Source organism: Mobula birostris, chromosome 9 (genome assembly GCF_030028105.1).
Source record: "Mobula birostris isolate sMobBir1 chromosome 9, sMobBir1.hap1, whole genome shotgun sequence".
NCBI lineage: Eukaryota > Metazoa > Chordata > Chondrichthyes > Myliobatiformes > Myliobatidae > Mobula > Mobula birostris.
In genome coordinates, this window is record NC_092378.1 from 15,121,972 (window position 1) to 15,149,458 (window position 27,487).

Consider the following 27,487-nt stretch of genomic DNA (forward strand, 5'->3'; position numbering starts at 1 on the left):
CCTCACTTCCCCTGACCAGTCATGAATCCTTCCTGGACACACCTAACAAAAGGAGAACCCTGAGAGATGACGTGTGTCCAGGAAGGATTCATGACACAGTATATTGTCAGGCCAACTAGAGGAAAGGCCAAACTGAATCTGGTTCTAGACAATGAACCTGGACAGGTGACATATCTGCTGGTGGGTGAGCATTTCAAAGATAGTGACCATAACTCCCTGACCTTTACAATAGCCTTGAACAGAAATAGGAGCAGACTGTATGGAAAAGTATTTTATTGGGAGAGGATACACTATGACGCTATTAGGGAAGAACTTGGGAACAGGTGTACTGAGGGAAATACACAATAAAAATCTGGAGGTTATTTAAAAATAATTAGCTCTACTTGTCACATATACATTTAGGTTTACAGTGAAATGCACCTTTTGCATCAATGACCAACGTAATCCAAGAATGTGCCAGGGACGGCCCACAAGTGTTGCCATGCTTTTGCCACCAACATAGTATTCCCACAACTTACTGACCTTAATCTGCACACCTTTGGAAACCACGTTGTTGCTGGGAGAACGTACAAACTCCTTACTGACAGCGGCAGGAATTGAATGTTAAACACGGGTGCTGAGATGGAAAGAGTACTTGAACGGGGTTCTAGATAGGTTTTTCCTGTAGATGCAGGGAAAGGTTGGTAGGGTGAAGTAACAATGGTTGACAGGAGTTGTGGAACATCTAGTCAAGAATAAGAAGGAAGCATACTTAAGGTTCAGGAAACAATGATCAGATAGGACTCTTGAGAGTTATAAGAAAGCCAAGTAGGAGCTTAAGAAGGGACTTAAGAGGGCTAGAAATGGCCATCAGAAAGCAAGTAGGATCAAGGAAAGCACCTGACATTTTACATGTACATGGATGAAAGAAAAATGGAAGGCTGTGCAGGAGGAAAGGATTAGATTAATCTTGGAGTAGGTTAAAAGGTTGGCACAACATCATAGCTTAAAGGGCCTGTACAATTGTTCCTCAATTGTTTTATGCCAAAGCCATCTCATGCCCAAGTACATCCTCTATATACCTCCATTGCTTGATCCCAGCTTCCTGTACTTGACTCAAGCTGCCTCCTTTCCTTGACCAAAGTTACAATATCACTTGACATCCAGGTTTCCCAATTCCCAGGATATTTGCCTTTGACTTTGACGTGTAGTGCTTTATGTCTTGCTATGTCATTTAAAAACCTCCCACCCACCAGAGGTCATTTTGCCCAAGAACAATCTAGCTCAAGCAACCTGTACAAGCTCCTCTCCAATACAATCACAAAATTAGCCCTGCCCCAATTTAGAAATCAAACCTGTGAACGAGTTCTGTCCCTTTCCAGAACTATTTTAAAACTGAATTCAGTTACCTGCTCTTCCTTATTTCCTAGGAGTAGGTCAATCTTTACCCATTCCCTAGTAGGCCCCTCCTTCGTACTGTCTGAGGAAGCGTTCCTGAAGATACTGAATAAATTCTAGCCCATCTAGACCTTTAACACTATGGTAATTGCACAGGTTAAAAATGTCATGGGTTTTTTCTTTAAAGGTAAACTGTGTACAACAGCATGATGAGTGAGGTCAAAGTGGCCCAGTCCTGAAGAAGGGTCTCAGCCCCAAACGTCAACAGTTCATTCATTTCCACAGATGCTGCCTGACCTGCTGAGTTCCGCCGGTATTGTGTGTGTGTGTGTGTCTTGGATTTCAAGCATCTGCAGATTTTCTTGTGTTTACAAAGTGGCCTTTGTTCTGGAGTGGTGGTGTTGCAGGTTGACCAGTCTCCTGTTTGCCCAATTGATCAGATCCACTCCAGCCGGCAGCATTTTGAAAGCGACAGTACTGTGGCTAAAAAAGATTGGGAATGGGATCACAGGATCGTGCTGCCAGTATTGCTTCCTTCACTTCACATGTAGAACTGCACCGGCAGAATGGCAGCCCTCCAATATCCCAAACCTAGACGCTTTTCATTCAGTTTCCAGTTATGACATCTAACTGAACTGTCCTTATTGCACAGGTTACAGTCTCTGCCCTGTGGCTCTCCCCTGCCACCCCCGACTGTGCCATCCGACCAGAGGGATTTTCGATCCATCGGATGGACCGCACGGCGGCTTCGGGCAAGACGAGGGGAGGTGGTGTCTGCTTACTGATCAACACTGGGTGGTGCTCGGACACAGTGGCACTGACAAGCTCCTGCAGTCCAGACCTGGAACACCTGTCGGTGAAGTGTCGTCCCTACTATCTGCCACAGGAATTCACCTCAGTCATACTGACAGTGGTCTACATTCCCCCCCAGGCGGACGTGGAGTGTGCTCTGAACATACTATATGCCAACATCAGTGAACTTGAGACCAGGTATCAGGAGGCTTTGCTCATTACAGCCAGGGACTTTAACCAGGCCAACCTCAGAGAAAGTTATACCAACATGTCTCCTGCCCCATTAGAGGCCCGAATATACTTGACTACTGCTACACAGCAGTCAAGGATGCCTACCGTTCCGTCCCATGACCTCACTGCAAATACAATTCACTATTTTTACTGGGGTAAAAAGATTAAAGAAATCTCTAAAACATTTTCAAATAAGAAAGAGCTCATGATTTTTCTGATAAGTCACGGTGATTATGAAGTATTACTGTGAGCCTATTAGAGCTGTAACAAGTTCAGTTTCCTAAAAAGATTCTTTAATCAGATAGGAATTAGTATTCTTTCTCTTTCTGCAGTTTAGCTTAATATTCAATTACATTTTATTTATTTATTGACATAAAATGTGGAGTAGGCCCTTCCAGTCTGTCGCGCCACGCTGCCCAGCAATCCCCCAGTTTAATTCTAGCCTAATCCTGGGACAATTTACAATGATCAATTAACCTACCAACTAGTACTTCTTTACACTGTGGGAGGAAACCAGAGCACCCAGCGGAAACCCAGCCGGTCACAGGGAGAACGCACAAACAGCTTACAGGCAGCAGTGGGACTCAAATCCATGTCGCTGGTACTGTAAAGCATTGCACTAACCATTACACTACTGTGCCTGACCGTTCACATTAAGCATTTACTTCTAACTTCAACAGGTAGGTGTTTTGTGGATCATCAAATTCATGATATTGTTTCACAAGCTTAGCACGAGTTATGGATGGGCACGTAGACAAAAGCCTTGGTTCATATTTTATTCTTGTCTGCTTTGAAAACTGGGCAAAGGAGGAGAAAATAATATTACTAATAAATTTATTAATCTCTTTGATAATCAATCAATTATCCTTCCAGATCTGAAAGCACTTCAAAATAGGCTAAGCTCCTTTCATGTAAGAGGAATGTTTGGTGTCTACAAATACAAAATGCATGTTCATTCATGATATTAATGACTTATGTCTGTACTTCTTTCATAAAACTTCTGAATAATAAATTCTTCCCCATTTCCCTTCAATCTGTACATCACTGCAACTTTGCCATTAAACTATTAAGCAATACACTTGTGTAGGGCAGGAAGTGAGGCCATAACCCAAAATTATTAGTCTAAATCTTGATGAAAGGCCCACATTAAAAATATTATTGATCCCAGGCGTAGTCTTTAGGGACCAGACTTCTTATTGCTCTATTTTAAAATGCTCCATATAGTTTTTAAAATTTAATTCCAATACTGCCTCAAACCCTATCTTTTTCCCTCATGCTTTGTTCTAACTTGATCCTTTCAGACCGTAAGGTATAGGAGCAGAATTAGGCCATTTGGCCCATCGAATCTGCTCTTCCATATTATCAAGGCTGATCCAATTTTCCTCTCAGCCCCAATCTCCTGCCTTCCCCAACCCCAACCCTTCATGCCCTGACAAATCAAGAATATATCACCCTCTACTTTAAATATACATAAAGACTTGGCCTCCACAGTGGCCCATGGCAACAAATTCTATAGGTTCACCTCGCTCTGGCTAAAGAAATTCCTCCTCATCTCCGGACACAGCTCTATCCTGAGGATGCGTCCTCTGGTCTTAGACTCTCTCACTATAGGAAACACACTCTCCACATCCACTCTATCAAGGCCTTTCATTATTCGACAGGTTTCAATAAGGTCACCCCTCATTCTTCTGAATTTGAGTAAATACAGGCCCAGAGCCATCAAACACTCTTCATATGAATCATCTTTGTGAACCTCCTTTGAACCGGCTCCAATTTCAGCACGTCCTTGCTAAGATAAGGCCCAAAACTGCTCACAGTTTTCTTTCCTTCCACTATCCTGAACACAAGTGAGATATTTTGATGCATGTGCTAAATTGATGTCAGTGAATAATTTAATTACGGAAGAACCTGAAATGTTGGGATAGACTATTTGGCTCTTTGTGCCTTCTCTGCCACTCTGCTAACCGTTGAGTGAAATCTTAATAAATGGAGAAAGATCTTGTCTCACATCCACACGCATTAACCAGTGGGAGTTAATGGACAAGTCAAACACAGAAAATTAACTGATACTACCCCCTTGCTAATTTCAGGACACCAAGTATAAATTTTGGCTTGGTTACACAAAAAACCAAGGGGAAAACATTGTCTACGTGACTCCCTTGTCCGTTCATGCCCCCTAATGATCTCTCTCCTGGCACTTTTCCTTGCAAGTAGAACAAGTGCTAAACCTGCCCCTACACCTCCTCCCTCACTACTATTCAGGGCCCCAGACAGTCCTTCCAGCTGAGGAAACACTTCTCCTGTGAGTATGTTGGGGCAGTCTACTGTATCCGGTGCTCCCAGTGTGGCCTCCTATACATTGGTGAGGCCTGAGGTAGATTGTTTGGGAAAATATTGCCATTGCCTCCAAGCCTATGTTGTGCTTCATTCCAACACAAGATCAAGGCCAGTTCATTGCTGCCATATCGAGATGATATAGCATAATTGGTGAGCTGTCTGCCAGATGAGAGATTGGACGTCAGTTTTCTTCATCGATCAGTGGCACCACTAGATGAGGCGTGGGACTTGGACAACACTTCAACGTCACCCAGCTACCTCAGACCGAACAAAGAGTCTGCTGAAGGAACTCAGAGGGGTGAGCAGCATTGGCGGGAGGAAAGATATCATCAACTTTTCAGGTCAAAACTGGCATTAGGTGAAAGGTGTGTTGGCCGGCACAGAAAGAAGGTGGGGGGGGGGGGGCGAGAGAGAGGGGAGGGTGGCGAGAAAGGATTTTGAGATGATTGTTAAACTGAGGAGTGTAAGGTGGCAGGCATGGGTCCCAGCTAGGGGAGGAGAGTCTTGGTGGACTATGAAGACTGTAGCAGGAGATGGAGGCAGAGAATGTAAGAGAGGAAAAAGAAAAAAATACACAACAGAAGGAGCAAGGTGGAGGGAAGGCAGAATAGACATGGGAAACAGCTGCTGGAGGGAGAGAAGCAAGAACTCACAGCACTGCCAGAGCAAGATGAGGATAAAGAGATGAGAATGGAGAGGCTAACGACATTTGGAACCAGTTTAGGGGTGGAGTGGGATGGGTGGGGTGCGAAGTGGATGGATGAAGTCAGGAAGTGGAAGAGGATAAAGATGGGTGAAGGAGAGCTGGGGGACAAAAATGCAAGCACTGGAAAATGAGATGTACTAGTGTGGAGCAGGGGAATAAAGTGGGGGCTGAGGAAGAAGGTGAAAAATGAAAATGGTGATTAGTGTTTATTTGAAACTGGAAAACTCAATATTCACACCATCAGGTTGTAGACTACCCAGGTGAAATATAAGATGTTATATTTCCCCCGGGATCAATAAAATATGACTATGACTATGATGATGACTATGTTACTTCTCCTGTATTGGGCTTCATCCTGGTAGTAGAGAAAGCCAAGGATGGACAGGTCAGTGAAGGAGTGGTGAGGGGAGCTGAAGTGGGCAGCAAATGGGAGCTCAGGATAGTCAGTGCAAACTGAGCAGAGGTAAAACATTGTCCCAAGAATCTTTAGACTTCCTTGTATCTCTATGAAATACCTTGGGATGTTCTTCTGTTATTTTTTAAATATATTAATGGAGTTAGTATGAAGCAATTTTGAAAAGATGAAGATGTCAAGTGCGAGGGAGTATGCTTAAAAATTGAAGACGTCAACCTTGGGATTCTACTAGAATTTCACATTTTTACAAAGAAAAGCTCACTGATTGTAATATCAAAGGCTCCACAAATAGTCGACATTGGTGAAAAGTTCACAGTAAGAAACAGCCAGCAAGAAAACAAAGTGCCAAGAATTGTAATATAGAAAAGTCACATTGCATGTAACCTTTCATGTATTGACTAAAAATAAATTTAGGCTTCCTGAAAGTGTTAGTGATATCCTGCAGATTTTTCTAAACGGTGAAATTATATGCCAGATGGCAGCTCTACAGAACTGTGACCCTCAAAAGATACAGTAAGTCACAAAAAGAGCAATATCATTGAAATACTAAAGTTAATTTATAACTTTCTCACCTTTTAATATTAATAAATGAAAACTGGAACGGTGCTGGAACATGTGAAAGCACCAATTGAAATAGAGAATGAGTGTGAGGATTAGGATATTTGAGTCTTTAATGAAGAAAATAATGTAAAAGGTGGATCAATTAATTCTAAAATTATCCAATGGTTTCCATAAACTGAAAATCATGTCACCCACTGATATTCCAAAGGAACCTTTGCTTCAAGGAGTTTGACAGACTATCAGAAGGGATTCAAAGTTAAACTGCAACTGGTAAAGGGTCTCGTTGACTGCCCATATGCTTCCACAATTGACTTCAATGCCTGTGTGGGAAGAGAACATCATCTACGTTTTCCTTTCTGCCATTAAGAATGTGCATAGGAGGCAGAGCGGCTAAGGCAGAAACTAGATACCGTATAAAGTTTTGTCAGATAAACGTTGAAAGAAATATTTCATGTTTCTCAACAGGTAGGCATTGTGTTGAGAAACAAAAACTTCATGAGGGAGGTGATCTTTCTGTAGATGACCGAGAATGTCAAGCAAGATTTTTTTAAAAGTTTATCACATTTGTGTGATGAGTAGCAACCCTGTGGACTGAAATTCACACTTAAACCCCTTATCAGATGACACTGGGAGATGAGGACAGCCGTTTAAGTAGTTTTAATTCATCCATCCAAGCACCCTACCAACCTTCCATTCTTCATTTCATTGTTTCTGAAAAGATTTCAGATTATTGTTTCCACACAACTTTAATTATAAACAATGATCGAAGTGTGAAGAGTTGTTTAGCATCAGTGTTAGGTGATTTTGTGATAGATTGAACCTGCATTTCTGAATCGTAATCTCAGATTAAGTTAAAATTGCACCTAGATTTACCAGCATTTTCTTTATATTACATTGTAGGTCTCGCCTGGTTAGGCAAGGAACTTCAATTTTACCAAGATTTGCTTCGTTAGTCAGATCCAAATGCTTGAATATTTTCTCTTTTGATAAATAGAAATGCAAGTCATCTACTGTATGCAGTCCGACCAAGGCACCCAACTACTTATTAATGTCTTCCTCTGTAGTTTATTGCACTGCTTGATTATTATGTCTATTTCAATTTAGTTCTGTTTCTAAAGTAGTAATTGTTCTTCACCCTTTCTGCGGCATTAAATATGCTTTTTTTAAAAAATCACTTTACCAGTTCTGTAATAGGGCCTTGATTTGAAACGTTGACCTAAGTGCTCCCAGCATTTAGTTTAAACTCCATTAACTTTTACATGGGTTGGAAATTTTGAGAGAATTAAAATCGTAGTTGAGGTTCAAACCCATCTTTAACATTTCAATTATTTAGATGGAAAATGCCCATTTTTCTTACATACAAAATACATAATATTGAATTGAATTGAATTGGACTTTATTTTTTACATGCTTCACATAAATGAAGAGTAAAAATCTTTATGTTATGTCTCCGTCTAAATGTCTAATGCATGTAATCTTTCTTCAAAATAACCCACCTTGCATTCTACCTATGCATTTTGTCCAACACAGTTTGGAAATTCCCACCAACTTTGATTAAAGCTGCACCTCCATCTGATATGGGAGCAGCCAAGCATTGGACCGGAAGTCCCTGCAAAGAACTGTGAGAATAGTTGAGAGGATCATTGAGGTCTTCCTTCCATCCATCGGACACGTTCGTCAGGAGTGCTGAGTACACAGGGCCCTTTGTATTATCAAGTATCCCACCCAAACATCCATCCAGTATTCCATAGGAAGGGGTACAGTCGACGTTTCGGGTTCAGACCCTCTGTCAGGTTAGTCCTGATGAAGGGTCTTGGCCCGAAACGTCGACTGTACCTCTTCCTATGGATGCTGCCTGGCCTGCTGCGTTCACCAGCATTTTTTATGTGTGTTGTTTGAATTTCCAGCATCTGCAGATTTCGTGTTTGCATCCAGTATTCCCTTTGATTTTCTACCATCAGGTTGGAGACTATGATGTATAAAAACAAGAATGGTCAGGATAAGAAACAGTTTCTTCCCTCAGGCCAGTAGGCTTATAAATTCCTGCCACATCACATTTGAAGTGTCGCTGATTATTGAATTGAATTGACTTTATTACTTACATCCTTCACATACACGAGGAGTAAATATCTTTATGTTACGTCTCCGTCTAAATGTGCAATTTATAGCAATTTGTAATAAATAGTATGTACAACAAGACAATAAATATAGCATAGAAATACAATTGTATCAGTGTGAATTAATCAGTCTGATGGCCTGGAGGAACAAGCTGTCCCTGAGCCTGTTGGTCCTGGCTTTAATGCCTTTTAAAACCACCTTTTTTCAGATAGTAACAGCTGGAACAGTTTGTGGTTGAAGTGACTCAGGTCCCCAGTGATCCTGCTGGCCCTTTATACACACCTTTTTTTGTAAATCTGTTCTCTACCTTACAATATTTAATTTATGCACTTTACCTTATTTATGAGTAATTCATCTGGAGTTTTTATCCTTACTTTCATAAATTATGTGTGTTATATGTGTGTTATGTGTACTATTGTGCTTTACACCCTGGTTCAGAGAAACGTTGTCTCGTTTGACAATATGCATGTATATAGTTAAATGACAATAAACTTGACGTGAGTTAGCTTCATTTGTTTGCAAACTTGGCCAATTTTCATGGAACATCTGAATCATGTCATCCATAAATAGAATCTTTAGTGCCCCCAAAAATAAACAGCCTAAATATTATCATGTTTGCTTGTAGTATTAGCCTCATCTGGTAGCTTTGCAAGTGGAATCTAATCAAATATCTTTTGGAAGTTCTAAATGTCTTGCACTTAAGCAGTATCTTTATGGATTTCCACTTCTACAAAGGGGTCAAGAAGGTGAGATTTAATAAGACGCGTTTCTGAAAGAGGATCACTGTTAGTTACTAACAATGTTAAATTTTCTTCCCTAACTGACAATGGCAAGAACAATACTGTATGCCTACCGCAACTAACATTAGCTATGTCTGCACAAGGAATTAACTGCCTTCTTTGTCAATATGGTACCACTCAAATCAGCTCTGCCACCAGGGAAGCCTTCCAGTGGCTCTGGAATATAAACATGCCATGGGAAATGATTAGAAACAATTGTGTGATTTTTTGAAAGGTTTGCATTTCTTTTCCATGTTCAGCCATAAATTCATAGCTGTAGCTGAACTGGAACAATTGTCTGCACATTTACATTTAATATTTAGAGTTCAGTGTATTTTTTGCACTGTGAATTGTGTATGTACATTTAAGGCAGTATTTCTTCACCAGTTTTGTGGTAAACCTCAAAATAGAAATCAATTGTCAAGATTCCACTACGCTATCAAAGAGTATGGAATTAAAAGACTGCATATTTGGATTCTAATTAAATACTTCAACACTGTGTTTCATGGAGAAATTTGTCCACTACTGAAACATTAAATCTCTTACTTTCCTTCTTTAACTGCAAATCAAATACAAGGTTGAGATCATCACAATTCAAATTATGGTTCACTGTACATCCTCAATTAATCTCATATAATTGCATCACTGAAGCATACTTCATTACATGCCTTGCATAATGGACAAAACATAATAATAATATAAAAATAAATTCAATATTTCCATCCATATACAAACCCCATTTCCAGAAAAGTTGGGATATTTTCCAAAATGCAATAAAAGCAAAAATCTGTGATATGTTAATTCACGTGAACCTTTATTTAACTGACAAAAGTACAAAGAAAAGATTTTCAATAGTTTTACTGACCAACTTAATTGTATTTTGTAAATATACACAAATTTAGAATTTGATGGCTGCAACACACTCAACAAAAGTTGGGACAGAGGCATGTTTACCATTGTGTTACATCACCTTTCCTTTTAATAACACTTTTTATTCATTTTGGAACTGAGGATACTAATTGTAGTAGATTTGCAATTGGAAATTTTGTCCATTCTTGCTTGACATAAGGCTTCAGCTGCTTAACAGTCCGTGGTCTCCGTTGTCTGATTCTCCTCTTCATGATGCACCGTACATTTTCAATAGGAGATAGATCTGGGCTGGCAGCAGGCCAGTCAAGCACACGCACTCTATGTCTACAAAGCCACGCTGTTGTAGCCCGTGCAGAATGTGGTCTGGCATTGTCCTGCTGAAATAAGCATGGACGTCCCGGGAAGAAACGTCGCCTTGATGGCAACATATGTCTCTCTAAAATCCTAATATATGCCTCAGAGTCAATGGTACCTTCACATACATGCAACTCACCCATGTCGTGGGCACTGATGCACCCCCATACCATCACAGATGCTGGCTTTTGCACCTTTCGCTGATAACAATCTGGATGGTCGTTTTCATCTCTGGCACGGAGAACTCGATGCCCGTTTTTTCCGAAAACTAACTGAAGTGTGGACTCATCTGACCACAGCACACGGTTCCACAGTCTTTCAGTCCATCTGAGATGAGCTCAGGCCCAGAGAACTCGCCGGTGTTTCTGCATAGAGTTGATGTATGGCTTCCTCCTTGCGTAATACAGTTTCAAGTTGCATTTCTGGATGCAGCAACGGACTGTGTTGAGTGACAATGGTTTTCCGAAGTACTCCCGAGCCCAGGTGGCTATAATTGTCACAGTAGAATGACTTTTCTGTGCACTTTTCAATCTTATTTTAACTCTGTCCCAACTTTTGTTGAGTGTGTTGCAGCCATCAAATTCTAAATTTGTGTATATTTACAAAATACAATTAAGTTGGTCAGTAAAACTATTGAAAATCTTTTCTTTGTACTTTTGTCAGTTAAATAAAGGTTCACGTGAATTAACATATCACAGATTTTTGTTTTTATTGCATTTTGGAAAATATCCCAACTTTTCTGGAAATGGGGTTTGTAGATATTTTAAGAAAACAGGATAAAGAGGGTTTCAAGAATTAAAGCATCTCCAAGAAATTACAGGCTGGTGCATTCCAGTCAATGTGGTACACACAGACTTTAATAAACCTTCAGATAAGATGCTACCTCACCCTTGATAGGACATGAAGAGATAGAGTACTAACAGCAGAATAGATTACCCTTAAGAGTACTATGTCTCTATGTCACAAAAAAAGATGTTAAAAAAAGACAGAAATTTATAAAAGGGTGCTATCAGAAAGGAGATGATGAAATTTAAATGAAAGGTTAATCAAGCTGGAGCTCTGTACACTGGAAAAGATTAAAAGACCCAAAACAGGTTCTTATAAAGACTATAAGACCATAAATGAGAATTAATGAAGTGAAAGTAGAGATAACAGATAAAATATAAAAATATTAGGAAGGTTTTTGTTTTTATACTGTAGTGAAAATATAGAACCCATTTCAAGTGGGTAACATCTGGGGAACCTTGACACGCATGTGGGAGAGGAGAATACAAGGGATCTGCAGCAGGTTAGAAAGGAATAATTAAAGCGAAAAGACGCTCTTGTGGAGCATAAACACCTAGCAGACATGTGCTGATAGAATTTATAGCACAAAGGAGTCAGACTTTATGTTACTTTGGGGCCATCATCATTTGCATCTCAGTTAATCGCAAGTACAATAGCTCAATCTATAACCATATACATACTCTTAAAAACAACTGACTTCAGTAACCAAAAGTTTGAGTTCAATGGAAACTTTTAAAAAATAATATATGGTTACTGGAATGCTGGTTTCAGTACACTAAATACATTTTCCATTTATTTTTGAACTTCCAAAATTTTGATACTTCAGAATTTTCATTTTACAGCCTACATCATGAACAGTAGGACCCTTTTTGTCAGAACAGTTGACCTCACTAGATGGTTTTTTTAAAATATATTTTTTTAGTAGATACACCAATTAGTAGAATTTTCCTTTAGGAGTACAGCTTCCAAACATCTGCTGCACTGACTGCAGTCATGGAATATATCATGAAAATTGTCCTGCCTTACTAGCTGGGGGAAAAATGCATGGAAACAATAGGGAAAAAGGATAGAAAATAAGAAAGAGTTAAGATAAAACTGCAAATTTTTACCTTGGAAACTGACTTTCAGCTGGATTTCATATAATAAAACTCATACAAAGCTAGTCAAATTTTATAAGTTGAACTATTTAGTAAATTAACTTAGTTAGCAGAAAACTTCTGAGGAGAACTACAGTATTTCTTGGCTATAGATCTAAATATAGACCTAAAAAGGCCTCGAACATTTAAATTGGTTTGGGATAGTAGGCTGTTTCACATCTTTTGACAGTTGTATAAACAGTTTAGTTAATAACAGGATGCTTCACATCCTAAATGAATATTGCAGGCCATGCCTTCTCCTTTGTGCAATGTAATGACTCATATGTCTCCAATTGCTGATGAGATATTTCCTATTTCATTCATAGGGAAATCATGGCCATAGAATTATTAGACAGGAACATGAAAACGTGCCTAAAAGAAGCCATAACAAAGTAAATCTACAAAAATATAGATATGAAGATTGAAAATTAGCTTACCCTTTAATTAAACAAACACCATACTTTAAAGAAAAATATTATTCGATTTGCTCAATGCTATTTTTTTTAAGAATCCCCTAATAATCACTGCTCTTCCATTTAAATTTAAATTGAACGCTATCAAAAATTTTCCACAGGTTTTACATTTAAAAGAAGCAGTAACTTGGTCTTTGATGAATCAACTGCACTTTTCATCAGGAAATCAGTGTTCCTCATATCCTGCAGGAAGGAAGTGCTGGCAGGAGCTGCTGTCAGCACTGCACTAGGCTCTTGACTCCCTCTACTTCCTACATGTGGTAATCACAGGCTCCCTGTAACACACTGATCTATTTAAAGCTTCCATCTTTCTCACCTTCTACAAGCTCAATGAAAAGATCTACGAATAAATACGAAAGCCAGCAAGATCAAAACAAAACATGTTTCCAACTCCAGCATCCTAGAGCATTTCCATTTGTGGAATTTTACAAAAAGTTATTTCAAGAGAATTTGATCTTCCACATGATAAGCCATTTTGAAAACATTGCTTGTAGGTTAAGAACATTCACTCCAACCCAAAAATAAATTCTGCCATGCATAGTGCCAAATATGTCACTTCGTTTTTTTAATCAATCACTTACAAGTTAGCAAATTTATTTTCTAAATTCTCCGTCAAAAATATCCTTACCTGTGTCGCTTTCGAATATGCCTTACCTAGCAGAAAAAAATACACAGATATTAAAAGTGCAAATCAAAACATCTATCAATTGCTGCAGAAATAATATATTTTAGAAAATCTTTAAAGTTTACCACTACAATCGCAATGCCAATAGCAGCCAAAAGTGTGACAGGGATCAGCATAAAACCAAGGACTGATATACTATGATTACTGTCGGGGATTGTGCTGGCCGTTTGATTGGGCATGACACCCTTTCTTCTTGCTCATCTGTTGAACGCAAAATTCCTTTTATACTTGTGCTTGATAGGTGGTGGTTCTGAAAGTTTTTCTCCAAATTGAGTGCTGCAATATTTTCATAGTGACTACTTGTTGCTTTTTGTATGGAAGCATTTGTCATCGGATTGACATCGAGACAAAAATCATGCAGATCCTGAAGCAACCACGATTCACTGATGTTCTGGTCAATAAGTACCATAAAGCAGCTAGAAGTGAAAGATAGTTAGAATCAGTTTGAGATATGTAAAATATAGATTTTATAAAATCTTTAAGCAAGGCCGAATTACAAAGGATGTCAACGTTCTTTGCAAAGTTTTGAAATACCACAACGAACTTCAGTGATGATCAGAATCAGGTTTAATATCACCAGCATATGTCATGAAATTTGTTGTCTTTGTGGCAGGCAGCAGTACAATGCAGTACCTAACAGAGAAAAACTGTGAATTACAGTAAATATATGTATATGTTAAATCATGTAATGCAAAAATAAAATAAAAATAAAAAAGTGAGGTAGTGCTCGTGGGTTCAACGTCCATTCAGAAATTGGGTGGCAAAGGGGAGGAAGCTCTGCATTTAGGCTCCTGTACCTCCTTCCTGAGGTAGCAATGAGAAGAGGACATGTCCTGGGTGATGGGAGTCCTTAATGATTGATGCCGCCTCTTTGAGGCATCACTCCTTGAAGATGTCCTGGAAACTATGAAGGCTAGTGCCCATGAAGGAGCTAAGTTTACAACTGTCTGCAGCTTACTTCGATCAAACAAAAAGGAATCTAAGGAGCTCTTCAATAAAATGGTCAGTATTTTTTTTTTTAAACACCACAACTATCCCCCATTCCATCAAGTTTAATAACCATATAACCATATAACAATTACAGCACAGAAACAGGCCATCTCGGCCCTTCTAGTCCGTGCTGAACTCTTACTCTCACCTAGTCCCACCGACCTGCACTCAGTCCATAACCCTCCATTCCTTTCCAGTCCATAAAGCTATCCAATTTAACTTTAAATGACAACATCGAACCTGCCTCAACCACTTCTGCTGGAAGCTCGTTCCACACAGCTACCACTCTCTGAGTAAAGAAGTTCTCCCTCATGTTACCCCTAAACTTTTGCCCTTTAACTCTCAACTCATGTCCTCTTGTTTGAATCTCCCCCACTCTCAATGGAAAAAGCCTATCTACGTCAACTCTATCTATCCCCCTCATAATTTTAAATACAGTACCTCTATCAAGTCCCCCCTCAACCTTCTACGTTCCAGAGAATAAAGACCTCAGTAACTTGCTTTACCAAAGTGCAGTCATTGTGAAAACTCTTAGAACAAAGGCATCTTTCCTCATCCTCCTAGCAGTGGTAACAAAAATGACAATCACTTAGCTCTAGATCCTTAAAATGAAGTCGCCTTAATCCTTTTGTTCAGTTAATAAGCTTGTAAAACAGTACAATTAACTTTCAACAGGATAACTATCAGGTAAAACCTGACAATTGCTACATTAGGGGATATTAGGTGCTTATTAGGATATTATTTGGATATTAGGGGATATTACTTTGTCAGCAGCAGGTACTTTTTAGGTAGCATTTTGAAAGCAGGAAAAATGTTTTTCACAGCATGATGCAAGTAACTACTGGCAGAGCTGCTGCCTTACAGTGACTTCCAGCAAACTGACTTTGATCTTGACGTCCAGCAGTATCTGTGTGGAGTTTGCACACCTTCCGTTTAATTTGGGTTTTCCCCACATTCCAAAGATGTGAATACGAAGGTTAACTGGCTGCTGTAAAGAGCTGCTGTGTAATTAAATTATAGAATCTGGGAGAATTGATATAAATGTAGGTAAAATGTTAAAGATTCAGTTAATATATGATTGGCGTGTTACAGGTCGCTTCTTTGGGGAATTTTGAATTGGGGTAGCCTGCAGATAATGAACACCAAGACGAACAGACAAATAAGCAAAAAAATATGAGAACATAACATTTATTTTTTGCACAAATTAAATTTGAAAAGGACTTTCCATAATGTGCCCATTTCAACATGACATGCCAGGAACTTTTGCATGAGTTTAAAGTTCAAAGTTAATTTATTATTGAAGTGTATGTATGTCACCATATACAATCCTAAGATCCATTTTCTTGTGGGCATAACTCAATAAATCTAATAACCATAATAGAATTAATGAAAGATTGCATCAACAGGGCAGACAACTAGTGTGCAAAAGACAATGAACTGTGCAAATGCAAAAGAAAGGAAAAAAATAACAGCAATAATAGATAGATGGACATATAGATATCAAGAATATGAGATGAACGATTACTGAAAGTGAGTCCATATGTTGTGGGAATATTTCAGTGATGGGGCAGGTGATGCTAAGTGCAGTTATCCACTTTGGTTCAATAGCCTGATGGTTGAGGGGTAATAACTGTTCTGGAACCTGGTGGTGTGACTCCTGAGGCTCCTGTACATTCTTCCTGATGGCATCAGCGAGAAGACAGCATATCCTGGGTGGTGGGGGTCCCTGATGAAGTATACTGTTTTTCTGTACCGACTCAATGGTTAGGAGAGCTTTACCGTATCCACTACTTTTTGTAGCATTTTCTGTTCAAGGGCATTGGTGTTTCCATACCAGGTTGTGATGTAGCCAATCAATATACTCTTCACTACAAATCTATAGAAGTATGTCAAGAAGTTAGCTGTCATGCCGAATCTCCACAAACTCCTAAAGAAGTAGAGGTGCTGCCATGCTTTCATTGTAATTGTATTTATGTACTGGGCCCAGGACAAGTCCTCTGAAATGATATAAGTTACTGACCCTCTCCACCTCTGATGAGGACTGGCTCATGGCCCTCTGGTTTCCTCCTCCTGAAGTCAATAATCAGCTGCTTGGTCTTGCTGACATTGAGTAAGAGGTTGTTGTTGTGGCAATCTCCCTCCTATATGTTGATTCATCACTCGATTTGGTCAATGACAACGTCGTTGTTAGCAAACTTAAATATGGCATTCATTCACATCAGCAGCATGCATGTTCTCTAACTGTCATATGCATTTAAATTGGAGCAAAAATCTTCAATGCAAATCCCTCACTTTTGACTTTCAGTAAAAGAAGGGGAAAATGTCACAGCTTGTCAATGAGGAAATGTAAATTAAACGCTGTAACTAGGACAGCAATGAGTAGCTGTTTGTAACTTCACACCTGATTTTTAATTCTACACATATTTTAACATCCTTGCTGGAATTCTTGCACCTCTGCACAGTGGAGATATATGCCGTGATCACAGAAGAATGATTAGATCTTGCTTTAAAAACAAATGTTCATTTCAAGGAAGGCGGACTTTGTAGGCTGACCCAGCAGTTAATTCTTGGTGATGAGCTTTCTTCCTGAACCTCTGCAGTCCTGGAGATGTGGATATATCCATAATGCTATTAGGTAAAGAGAGTTTCAGCAACTTGACCCAGTGATGGTGAAAGAACAGCTATACATTTCCAAGTCGGGAATGGCACGGCACTTGGAGGACAACTTCAAGCTAGTGTCCCTTGCTTTTGCTTCTCTTGGTAGAGGTGATAAGCTTGCAGGTGCTGTCCAAGGAATCTTGGCGAGTGACTGCAGTGCAGTAGATGATACAATGAGCTGCTACTGTGCATTACTGGTGGAGTGAATGAATGGTTGTGGAGGAGGTGCCTGTTAGGTGGGCTACTACATACTGCATGCTGTTGAGCTTTTTCACACTCCAGACTTGAGCCTTGTAGGTGATGGACAGACTTTGGGGAGTTAGGGAGTGAGTTACTTGGTCAGGAGTCCTAGCCTCTAACTTGCTTTTTGTTGCCACATCAGTGTGCATGGCTACACCAGTTCAGTTTCTGAATATGGATATCGATAGGGGGTTTCAGTCATGGTGATGCCATTGAATGTTACTGGGCAGCGGCATGAGCAAATTCAAATTGAAAACATTTTGCTCATTGGGTGACAATTTCTCTCAACTTTTCATAGCCTGTTGTGACGTTCCACCTTGGGATCTGAAGTTGGGCATTGGCATTGAATGGGGAAATATATCCCAAGATAATTCGGAATTATTTTGAAAGACATGTACTATATAGTCAACAAAGAAATATTCGGATAGTGAAATGCTTGGTTGAAAACTTGTATTTTTAAAGAGGGAGAAGGAAAGGCAGAAAGTTTTGGGAAGAGAAGTCCACTTTACAAGGCCAACTTGGCTGGTGACAAAGAGACCAAGGCTAGGACTATATAGAAAAACATAAGATCAGGTAATAGGTTTTAAATGACAGATTGTTTGATGTTAAAAGAACTGCCCATTAAAAAAATTTTGAGGCACTCAGGTACCCATAGCCAATATAGAAGAGGGTCATGCATGAACAGAGTCTAGCACAGAGCCTTCACAAGCTGTAGAGACTTGGTGACCTCTGATTTGAAAAGCAGAGTGCTGGGGGGGGGGGGGCGGGGGGCGGGATCCAGCAAGAGAACAGAATCATTCATTCTGAAGGTTATAGACGTAGGGAAGTTGACCACAGCATTAGATGGTCAAAAGGAAATGCAAAATTACCTACTTTAAGGAGATGAATGCAAATACTGTTTGTGACATAGGACATGGGAATTCTTGGTATCAAAGAGTCACATTTTCCCTCTTGGTTGCATGTTTATTGAACCTCTTTAATCAGATTCAGCTGTACTTCATTACAGTATTAGACCACAAGACATAGAAGCAGAATTAGGCCTTCTAGCTCACCAAATCTGCTCCATGATCAATTTTCCCTCTCAACATCATTCTTCTGCCTTCTCCCCATAACCTTGGACACACTTACTAATGAAGAATACATCAACCTCTGCTTGAAGTATACCCAATGACTTGGTCTTCACAGCCATCTGTGGCAGTGACATCCACAGAAGCACCACCCCCTGGCTAAAGAAATTCCTTCCCATCTGTTCTAAATGTACAATCTTCTATTTTGAGGGTGTGCCCTCAGGTCATAGACTCTCAAAGGTTCAAAAATGTTCAAAGGTTCATCTTATTGTCAAAGTTTGCATGTGCAATACAACTCTGATATTTGACTTCTTCAGATAGCCATTAAATACTGAAAAAACATGGGGTTGTTGAAAGAAAAGACATCAACTCCTCCCCACCTGGCATTAAAAAAAAGGAAATAGACCTTGCAAACCCCCAAAGCCCCACCCCTTCCTCACACAAAAAACTAACAGATTGCCCACATGGAAAACAGTAACTGGAACATCAAAAACCCCAAACCCCCTACTCCTGCCTCACAAATTTAAAAAAAGTGACAACAACATCAAACCCCCAAACCCCACCCTCACAGAAAAGAACAGTGACAATAGGATCAACACCTCCAAACCTCTCTCACATACGAAATACTAACTGATTATCCACACAGAAAAACACCAAGAACATCAGACCCCGAATCCTCAACTCTTCTCTCACACAAAAAGTAACAGACCACCTATCAGCAACAAGAAAGAAAATGAAAACTGAAGGAGACTAAAATAAAGTACAGCCCAATAATAACATAAATCTCAGTATTTCTAAAACATCCTTCCATCAGCATCGAGGAGAGTCACTGCACAAACTCAGTCCTTCAGTGAAGAGCAATTGCCACACCAGGTCCAAACGCAGCTAACCCGGCTACTGACTGTCATCGACCCCATGGTCTCTGAGGAGAGTGACCGGCACATTCACCTCGATGCTTCAATCTTTCACGGCACTTCCAAACGGAGCTGTTTATGACCCAGTGCTCTGTCTCTGGCCTTTTCCATGAGGCAGCTCGTGCTCTTGGTCCTCTCTGGACACAGCAGAGTGCTGGATCATCCGATCAAATTCCAAACTGCACATCACGAGCTCCAACAGTTTCTGTAACACTATCAAGGAATGAGGAATCCCTCCTCATTCTTCTAAACTCCAGTGAGTACAAGCCCAGGGCCAGCAAATGCCCCTCATACACTATCCCTTTCATTCCCAGGATTTTTCTTGTAAACCTCCTCTGGACTCTCTCCAATCCCAGCACTTCCTTCTTTAGAAAGGAGGCCCAAACCTGCTCACAAACTTCAAATGTGTTCTGATCAATGCCTTATAAAGCATTAGCATTACATTCTTATTTTTATACTGTGTCCTCTCAAAATAAATGTTAATATTGCACTTGCATTCCAACTCAACCTGCAATCAAACTTAGGGAATGCTGCAGAAGGATTCACAAGCCCCTCTGCACCTCTGATTTCTGAATTTGCTTCTTGTTTGGAAAACTGTCTATGCCTTTATTCCTTCTACCAAATAGCAGTCACACACTCTATTCTATCTGCCACTTCTTTACCGACGCTTCTAATCTGTACAAGTACATCCACAAATTCCCTGCTTTTTCATGCTTGCTCCTCCACCCATCTTTGTACTATCCACTAAGCTACAAAGGCTACAAAGCTATTAATTCCATCATCCAGATAATTAACATTTAATGTGAAAAGTGATGGTTCCAACATTAACCCCTGTGGAGCACCACAAGACACCTGCAGCAATCTGAAAAGGATTTCTTTATTCCCACTCTTTTCCTTCTGCCAATCAGCCAATCTTCTATCCATGCAAATATCTTTCCTGTAATACAATGGGTTCCTCAGCCACCTGTGGCAATGGATTCCACAGATTCACCACCCTCTAGCTCAAGAAATTCCTTCACATTTCTGCTCTAAATGTAGTACATCCTTCTCCATGGATTGTCACCTTGTCGTGGTGGAGAAGCTTGTGTGGTCCTGTAATCCCGAGAGCAATGCCGTCTGGAGCTGTGCTCCTGGTAGGGTCATCCATGGCGGTAAGGTCGAGGGTGAGGTCCCTGACAAAGAACAATCCAATCCAATCAACAGTGGAACAGGCGGACGAAGTTACCTCGAACTCAACGGCTGTGAAGGTGGATGAAGGCTGCAACAAATCCATCAGCTCCGATCGTCGTGGTTTCCATGCCATTGGAATCAGTTGGTTGATTTGTGAAGTATCATGTGCTTCTTGGAGTGCAACATCAAGTACACGTTAAACAAATACACGCACAGGTGTCTTCACTCTGTGGGCCACTTTTTCAGAATGAAAACCACCATCCTTGACCTTGAGGGATAGCCATGACGGCGAGTACGTCTTTCTATTTTGAGGTGTGCCCTCTGGTATTATTCTTTCAAAGGTTCAATTTATTGTCAAAGTATGTATGCAGAGTACAACTCTGATATTTGTCTTCTCCAGATAGCCAAGAAATACAGAAAAAGCATGGAAATTGTTGAAAGAAAAGACATCAACTTCCCCACTCCCAGGATGAAAAAGAAACAGAAACAAAACTTGCAAACCCCACCCCCTCACACAATAAAACTAACAGATACCCTACATGGAAAATGGTAGCTGGAACATCAAAAATCCCAAACCCCTACCCCCTTCCTTGCAAAAAACCGCGACAATAACATCAAACCCACAACCCCCCTCCCTTGCGGAAAAGAACAGCGACAATAATATCAAACTCATATCCCCCTTCCTCGCAGAGAAAACAATAATAGCATCAAGTGCGGCACCTTATCAAAGGCCATATGAAAATTCAAGTAACAACATCCACTGACTTTCCTTTGTCCATCCTACTTGTTACTTCCTCAAAGAATTCCAACTGATTTGTCATGCAGGGTTTACTCTTAAAGCAGGGGTTCCTCACCTGGTGTCCTTGGACCCCTCTGTTAATGGTAAGTAAGGCTCCATGCGTAAAAAAAAAAGATTGGCAACCCCTGTCTTAAAGAAACCATGTCTTTAGCCTAATGTTTCATGTGCCTTGAAGTACCTTGAAACCTTATCGTTAATAATGGTCTCTAACATCTTATCAACCAGTGAAGTCAGACTAACTGGCCTATAATTTCCAGTTACTTGCTTCCCTCCCTTCTTATAGAGTGGAGTATAAATGGAACCCCCTTGGTATCCTGTTGCAATTTTATGTATTACACATCTTTCTATCAACTTCACATGTTGGCTTCATTTTAGACTGATTTGGCAGGATGAAAACTTCCTGACCGAATTCAATAGGTATAAAAGTTGAATTTAAAACCCCTCAATGGCACAATCATAAAATACACTCTGATTGCTGTACTGAGTTCACTAATCTCATTTAGGGCATTGATCCAAGTCCTAGAAAGTCTAAGTGTACAGAATAGAATTGTTCATCTGTCCATACTATTTCTACAGCTCTTTGAAGCCAAATGAAATCCTGCTGCTGGAAATAGAAATAAGGAACTAGTCTGTAATAGGATTTGAATAAAATGGAGGTAGTGAAGAATAATGCATAATGTTCAATGGATCTGGTGATGCGCTGGCTCTATCGCAAATATAATTAGATAACAGTCGATCTGACAAGGGAGTGATTAAATACAATACCTTCAAGGGGGGTGGAGTGGTGTTAACAGATATTTGGCAGAAGCATGCTAATGATGCAAACTAAGGAGCGGAAAGGAAAGTTATGTTACATTTCAGGCTGTGCAGTCCAAGTGCGTCGCTGTGCCAGGGCCAGGGCCCTAGAGCGGGGCTTGGGCAATTTAATTGCCAGCCCAGATAGACTGGAAAGCCCGAGTGTGGAGGTAAAGGCTGGGCTGATTTTGTTCACTCTCCCTCGATGTTCATTCCTCTCTTTATTGGCTGCCACCTCTGCGAGTTTCGCGGTGCTTTTGCCCCACTAATATGATGAACTTGAGATTGAGGCTTGGGCCTACTACTCAGGGCGCAGGTCCAAGGACTTCGGAATGCTGTCGTGTGCAACTACTTTAAAATTGGGTTCTTTGGGTTTCTTGCTTTGTGGCTGCCTGTAAGCAAACAAATCTCAATGTGTATAATTTATACATTCTTTGATAATAAATGTTCTTTGATTTGATTTAACAAATAGATGTGGCGAAACAGGAAGATATGAATGACTAGGTAATACCTGCAGAAGTGGGTTTGTAATGAATGCAAGTAAAATTTACAAAAAATATACCTTCAGACAGAGAAAGAGAATGCTGAAGAGTCATTGGTTTGTATTCTGAACTTTCAGGCAACTGATAGTAAGGACAGGTACATGTACCTTTTACTGTCAATCAACAAGAAATCTAGACATTGCACCGATACAAAGGCTCTGATACAAAGGGAAAGGTGGAGTTGATTGCAGAAACACCTATAAAAAGTTTAAAAAATGGTTTTGAACCAAGCAGGGTCTGTTGAGAATTGTCTGCAGAGGAGGAGATTGCTTGGGTTATTAGTAATTTATCAAGGGCCAATAAGAGGAAGTTAAATTTAGGCTGATCGGCTATTGTAGGAGTGGCCATTGTTGGAGTGGGCCAGGGTTAGAGTGGGAGGTTTTGGGTCACCAGGCTTCAGCAAGAACATGCAGAAGCCAAGACTGCTGAGTAATTTGGAATCATTTACTTAATTGTATCTTAAGTTTAATAAGTTACATCCTAAGGTACAAGTGTAGGCAGGATGGTAGTTAAGGCAGTAAAATGCTCCTCCTGTAAGATTAGATTATAAAGACACGCAGTCCTCTTTTACCGTCATTTAGTAATGCATGCATTAAGAAATGATACAATATTTCCTCTGGTGTGATATCACAAAACACAGGACAGACCAAGACTGAAAAAACTAACAAAACCACATAATTATAACATATAGTTACAACAGTGCAACAATACCATAACTTGATGAAGAACAGTCCATGAGCACAGTAAAAAGTTCAAAGTCTCTCAAATGTCCCACATCTCACGCAGACAGGAGAAGGAAGAAAAACTCTCCCTGCCATGTCCGACCACAGTCCGACTCTGAGTCGTCCAAAAACTTTGAGCCTCCGATCAGCTCTCCGACACAGAGTACCGAGCGCCATCTCTATCCAAACGATTCGACCTCAATCTCGGTTGCCAACAGCAAGCAAAGCCGGGGATTTTGAGGCCTTCCCTCCGGAAGATTCTCGATCGCACAGTAACAACAGCAGAGAACGGGCTTTTCAGAAATTTTTCCAGATGTTCCTCTGTGCTTTCACGTCTTTCTCCATCAAATCAGAATTGTCCAGATATGGGATTACAGAGTACTTAATGGTCTTCCTGATGACCACATCTGCCGGAAATTCACCTAAATTCAGCTCCTGACTGACAAGGTCAAGGGACTGAGCTAAATGTACTCAGAGCCATCCAGGGGACTGAAAACCTCATAAGTATAACTTCTTCTGAGGTGGTCACACCCAGAACGTAGACCAGATAGGCGATGTAGACAGGAGAAGGGGAGTAAGCAGTCAGTGCAGGGTTTCCCTTTAGCAACAAGTATATCCTTTTGGGTACTATGGGGTGGGTGGGGGTGAGGGAAGCAATCCCAATGGCACTCTGGCTGGCTCTGAGACTCAGCAGGGAAGGGTAAAGTCAGGCAGAGTGACAGTGATAGGAGACGATAGCTAGGGGGATGGTCAGGAGATTCTGTGGCTGCGAAAGAGACGCCAGGATGGTGTGATGCCTTCCGGGTCCAGGAAGTCTCATTGCAGCTGTAGAATATTATCAAGGGGGACGGTGAGCAACCAGAGACCATGGTGCACATTGGTACTAAAGGCATAGGTAGAAAGAAAGAGGTCCTGTGCAGTGAGTATAGGGAGTTGGGAAAAAGACTGAACAGCAGAACCTCCTAGTCAGGGCAGGAATAGGATGATAGTACAGACGAATGAGTGGCTGAGGAACTGGTGCAAGGGGCAGGGTTTCAGGTTCTTGGATTATTGGAATGTTTTCTGGGGAAGGAGTGACTTATACAAGAGGGATAGGTTGCACCTGAACTGGAGGGGAACCAAAATCCTGGCTGCGAGGATCACTAGTGCTACTCAGGGGGATTTGAACTAGTTTGGTAGAGGGATGAGAACCAGAGCACTAGGTCAGAAAGTGGAGAGGAAGGTAGATGTCAGGACCAGTAAAAATAGTCGGGAGCAAAGTAATAGATACAATAGGATGGATAGCTTGAAGTGTGTGTATTTTAATACTCAGAGTATTATGGGCAAAGATGATGAACTTAGATAATGGACAGTTACACAGAAATATGATGTTATGGCCATTACAGAGACCTGGTTGTGAGAGTGACAGGAATGACCCAGGGATTTCAAGTTTTAGAAAAGATAGAGAGGTGGAAGAGTTGCACCACTAATCAGGGACAGTATCATAGCTGCACTCAGAGGACATAATGGAGGGCTCATCCACTGTGTCTGTATGGGTAAAACACAAAAATAGGAGGGATGGGATTGATAGAATTGTACTACAGACCCCCCAATAGCCACCGAGACATTGAGGAAATGATACGTAGGCAGATTAAGGAAAGATGTGAAAACAAGGGCGTTGTTGTCATGGGAGACTTCAACTTTCCTGATATAAACTGTGACTTTCTCAGTGGGAGAAGTTAAGATGGGGCAGAATGTTTAGATCCATCCAGGAGTACTTCTTAAATCAACATGTAGATGGTACAACAAGAGGAAGGGAATGTTAGGCAGGAACTAGGGAGAATTAACTGGGACAATTGATTTTGGGAAAAGTCCACATTTGACATGTGCAGGGTGTTTAAAGACCAATTGCACAGAGTAGAGGACAGGTATATTCCAGTCAGAAGAAAAGACAAGGATGGCAAGGTAAAAAAAAAAACACCTTGGATATCAAGAGAGATGATGAATTTCGTTAAGAAGAAAATGGAACAGTATGTAAAGCTTAGGAAGCTAGAATCAAACAGAGCCCTTGAGGATTGTTACGCAGACAGAAAAGAACTGAAGAGAATTAGGAAAGCCAAGAGGGGCCTTAAAAAGTCCTTGGAAAATAGGATTAAAACAAATCCCAAGGCATTCTACATGTACACATCAGGAGCAAAGGGATAGCAAGGGAAAGGGTCAAGGACAGGGGAGGGGTTAAGTTTTGCTTGGAGGCAGAGGATGTGTGCGAGGTCCTCGAGTACTTTACAATTGTATTAACCAAGGGTACATGGAGGATAGGGAAATCATTGCTCAGCATATTGATATCCTAGGGCATTTCAAGCTAAGGGAGGGTTTACCGTTGGGTGTCTTAAGGAGCATTAAGCTGGATAAGTCCCTAGGGCCTGATGGGATATAGCCCAGGCTTTTGAGAGAGCCAAGTGAGGAGATAGCTGGGGCCTTGACCAGTATCTCTGTGTCCTCTCTAGCCATAGGTGAGATCCCACAGGACTGGCGAGCAGCTAATGTTGTTGCAATATTCAAAAACTGAACCAGAGATAATCCTGGAAACTACAGACCGGTGAATCTCATGGCAGTGATAGGGAAGTTTATAGGAGAGAATTCTTAGAGGTAGGATTTATGAGCATTTGGAAAACATGTGGCTTAATTAGGGAGAGCCAGCATGGCCTTCTGCAGGGCTAGTCATGTCTTACTAACTTTATTGAGTTTTTTGAAGAGGTGATGAGAGTGACTGATGAAGTAGAGCTGAGGTTATTGTCTACATGGATTCTAGTAAGGCATTCCACAAGGTCAAAGTTCAAAGTACATTTATTATCGAAGTATGAATACATTATAAAACCTTGAGATTTGTCTAACAGGCAGCCATGAAACAAAGAAACACAAAACTCAAACAAAAGCCATTGAATACCCAATGTGCAGAGTAAAAAAACAGATCATGCAAACAATAAGTGCAAGCAAGTAGTGTTATGAACTGAAGTCCACAGAGCAGTACGTCCCCAAACCTTTAGTTCAGCACAGAGCCAAGTAATGTTGTGGGGCAACAAGCTGAACCAGCCCACTCCTCGCCTCGGGCCCCAACACCCTCGCTCTCGATAACGGGCCCGTTGCCTCACCTCAGCTCAATCCTAACAAATCAAATTACCTGCAAGTGCAAAGGGAAGTAAAAGACTATTGGCTACAATGATCGCTTGCCAGAACGTATATGGCATGCTTGCTTTTAGTACTTGAGGCATTGAGTTCAAAAGTCAAGACGTTATGTTGCAGATTTATAAAACTTTAGTTAGACCATATCTGGAGTATTTTATACAGTTCTGGTTGCCCCATTACAGGAAGGATGTCAAGGCTTCGGAGAGGGTGCAAAAGACGTTTACCAGGATGTTCCACACACCAAATGCAGGAGGAACTCGACAGGTAGGCAGAATCTATGGAAAAGAGTAACCAGTCGACGCTTCCGGACGGGACCCTTCATCAGGAATGATGTTGCCTGGAACAGAGGACATGTGCTTATAATGAGAGGTTGGACAAGCTTGGGGTGTTTTCTCTGGAGTGGTGGAGCTAAGGGGAGATCTGATAGAGGTTTATAAGATTATGAGAGTAAACAGACAATATCTTTTGCCAAGGATTGAAATGTCTAATTCCAGAGGGCATGCATTTATGATGAGAGGGTAATTTCAAAGGAGATGGGAGGGGCAAGCATTTTTTAAACTCTGAGTGTGGCGGGTGCCTGGAATGCGCTGCGTAGGGTGGTTATAGAGGCAGAAACATTTAGATTGGCACATGAATGTGAGGAAAGTGGAAGGATATGACATTACGTAGGCAGGAAAGATTAGTCTAGTTAGCCATTTGATTTCTAATTTAACTGGTTCAGCACAATATTGTGGGCTGGACAGCCTGTTCCAGTGTTCTGTGTTTATGAAGACAGCAGTGAGGCTGAGAGACAGATTTGCATTGT

The 27,487-nt window shown here is 40.7% G+C and overlaps 1 protein-coding gene across 4 annotated transcripts in view; it reads right to left on the reverse strand.

Moving 5' to 3' along the window:
- LOC140203322 (small integral membrane protein 29-like) overlaps positions 1–27,487 on the reverse strand; it is a 104,021-nt gene that overhangs the window by 15,434 nt on the left and 61,100 nt on the right. For all 4 annotated transcript variants that reach the window (XR_011887341.1, XM_072269342.1, XM_072269346.1 and 1 more), the window contains 2 exons: positions 13,686–14,036; positions 13,564–13,589 (listed from right to left, as the gene is read on the reverse strand). Coding sequence is in view for 3 of the 4 variants with exons in the window: in XM_072269342.1 (XP_072125443.1) it covers positions 13,564–13,589; positions 13,686–13,799 (140 nt within the window). In the remaining variant the exon portion in view is untranslated. The remainder of the gene's footprint in view (positions 1–13,563; positions 13,590–13,685; positions 14,037–27,487) is intronic.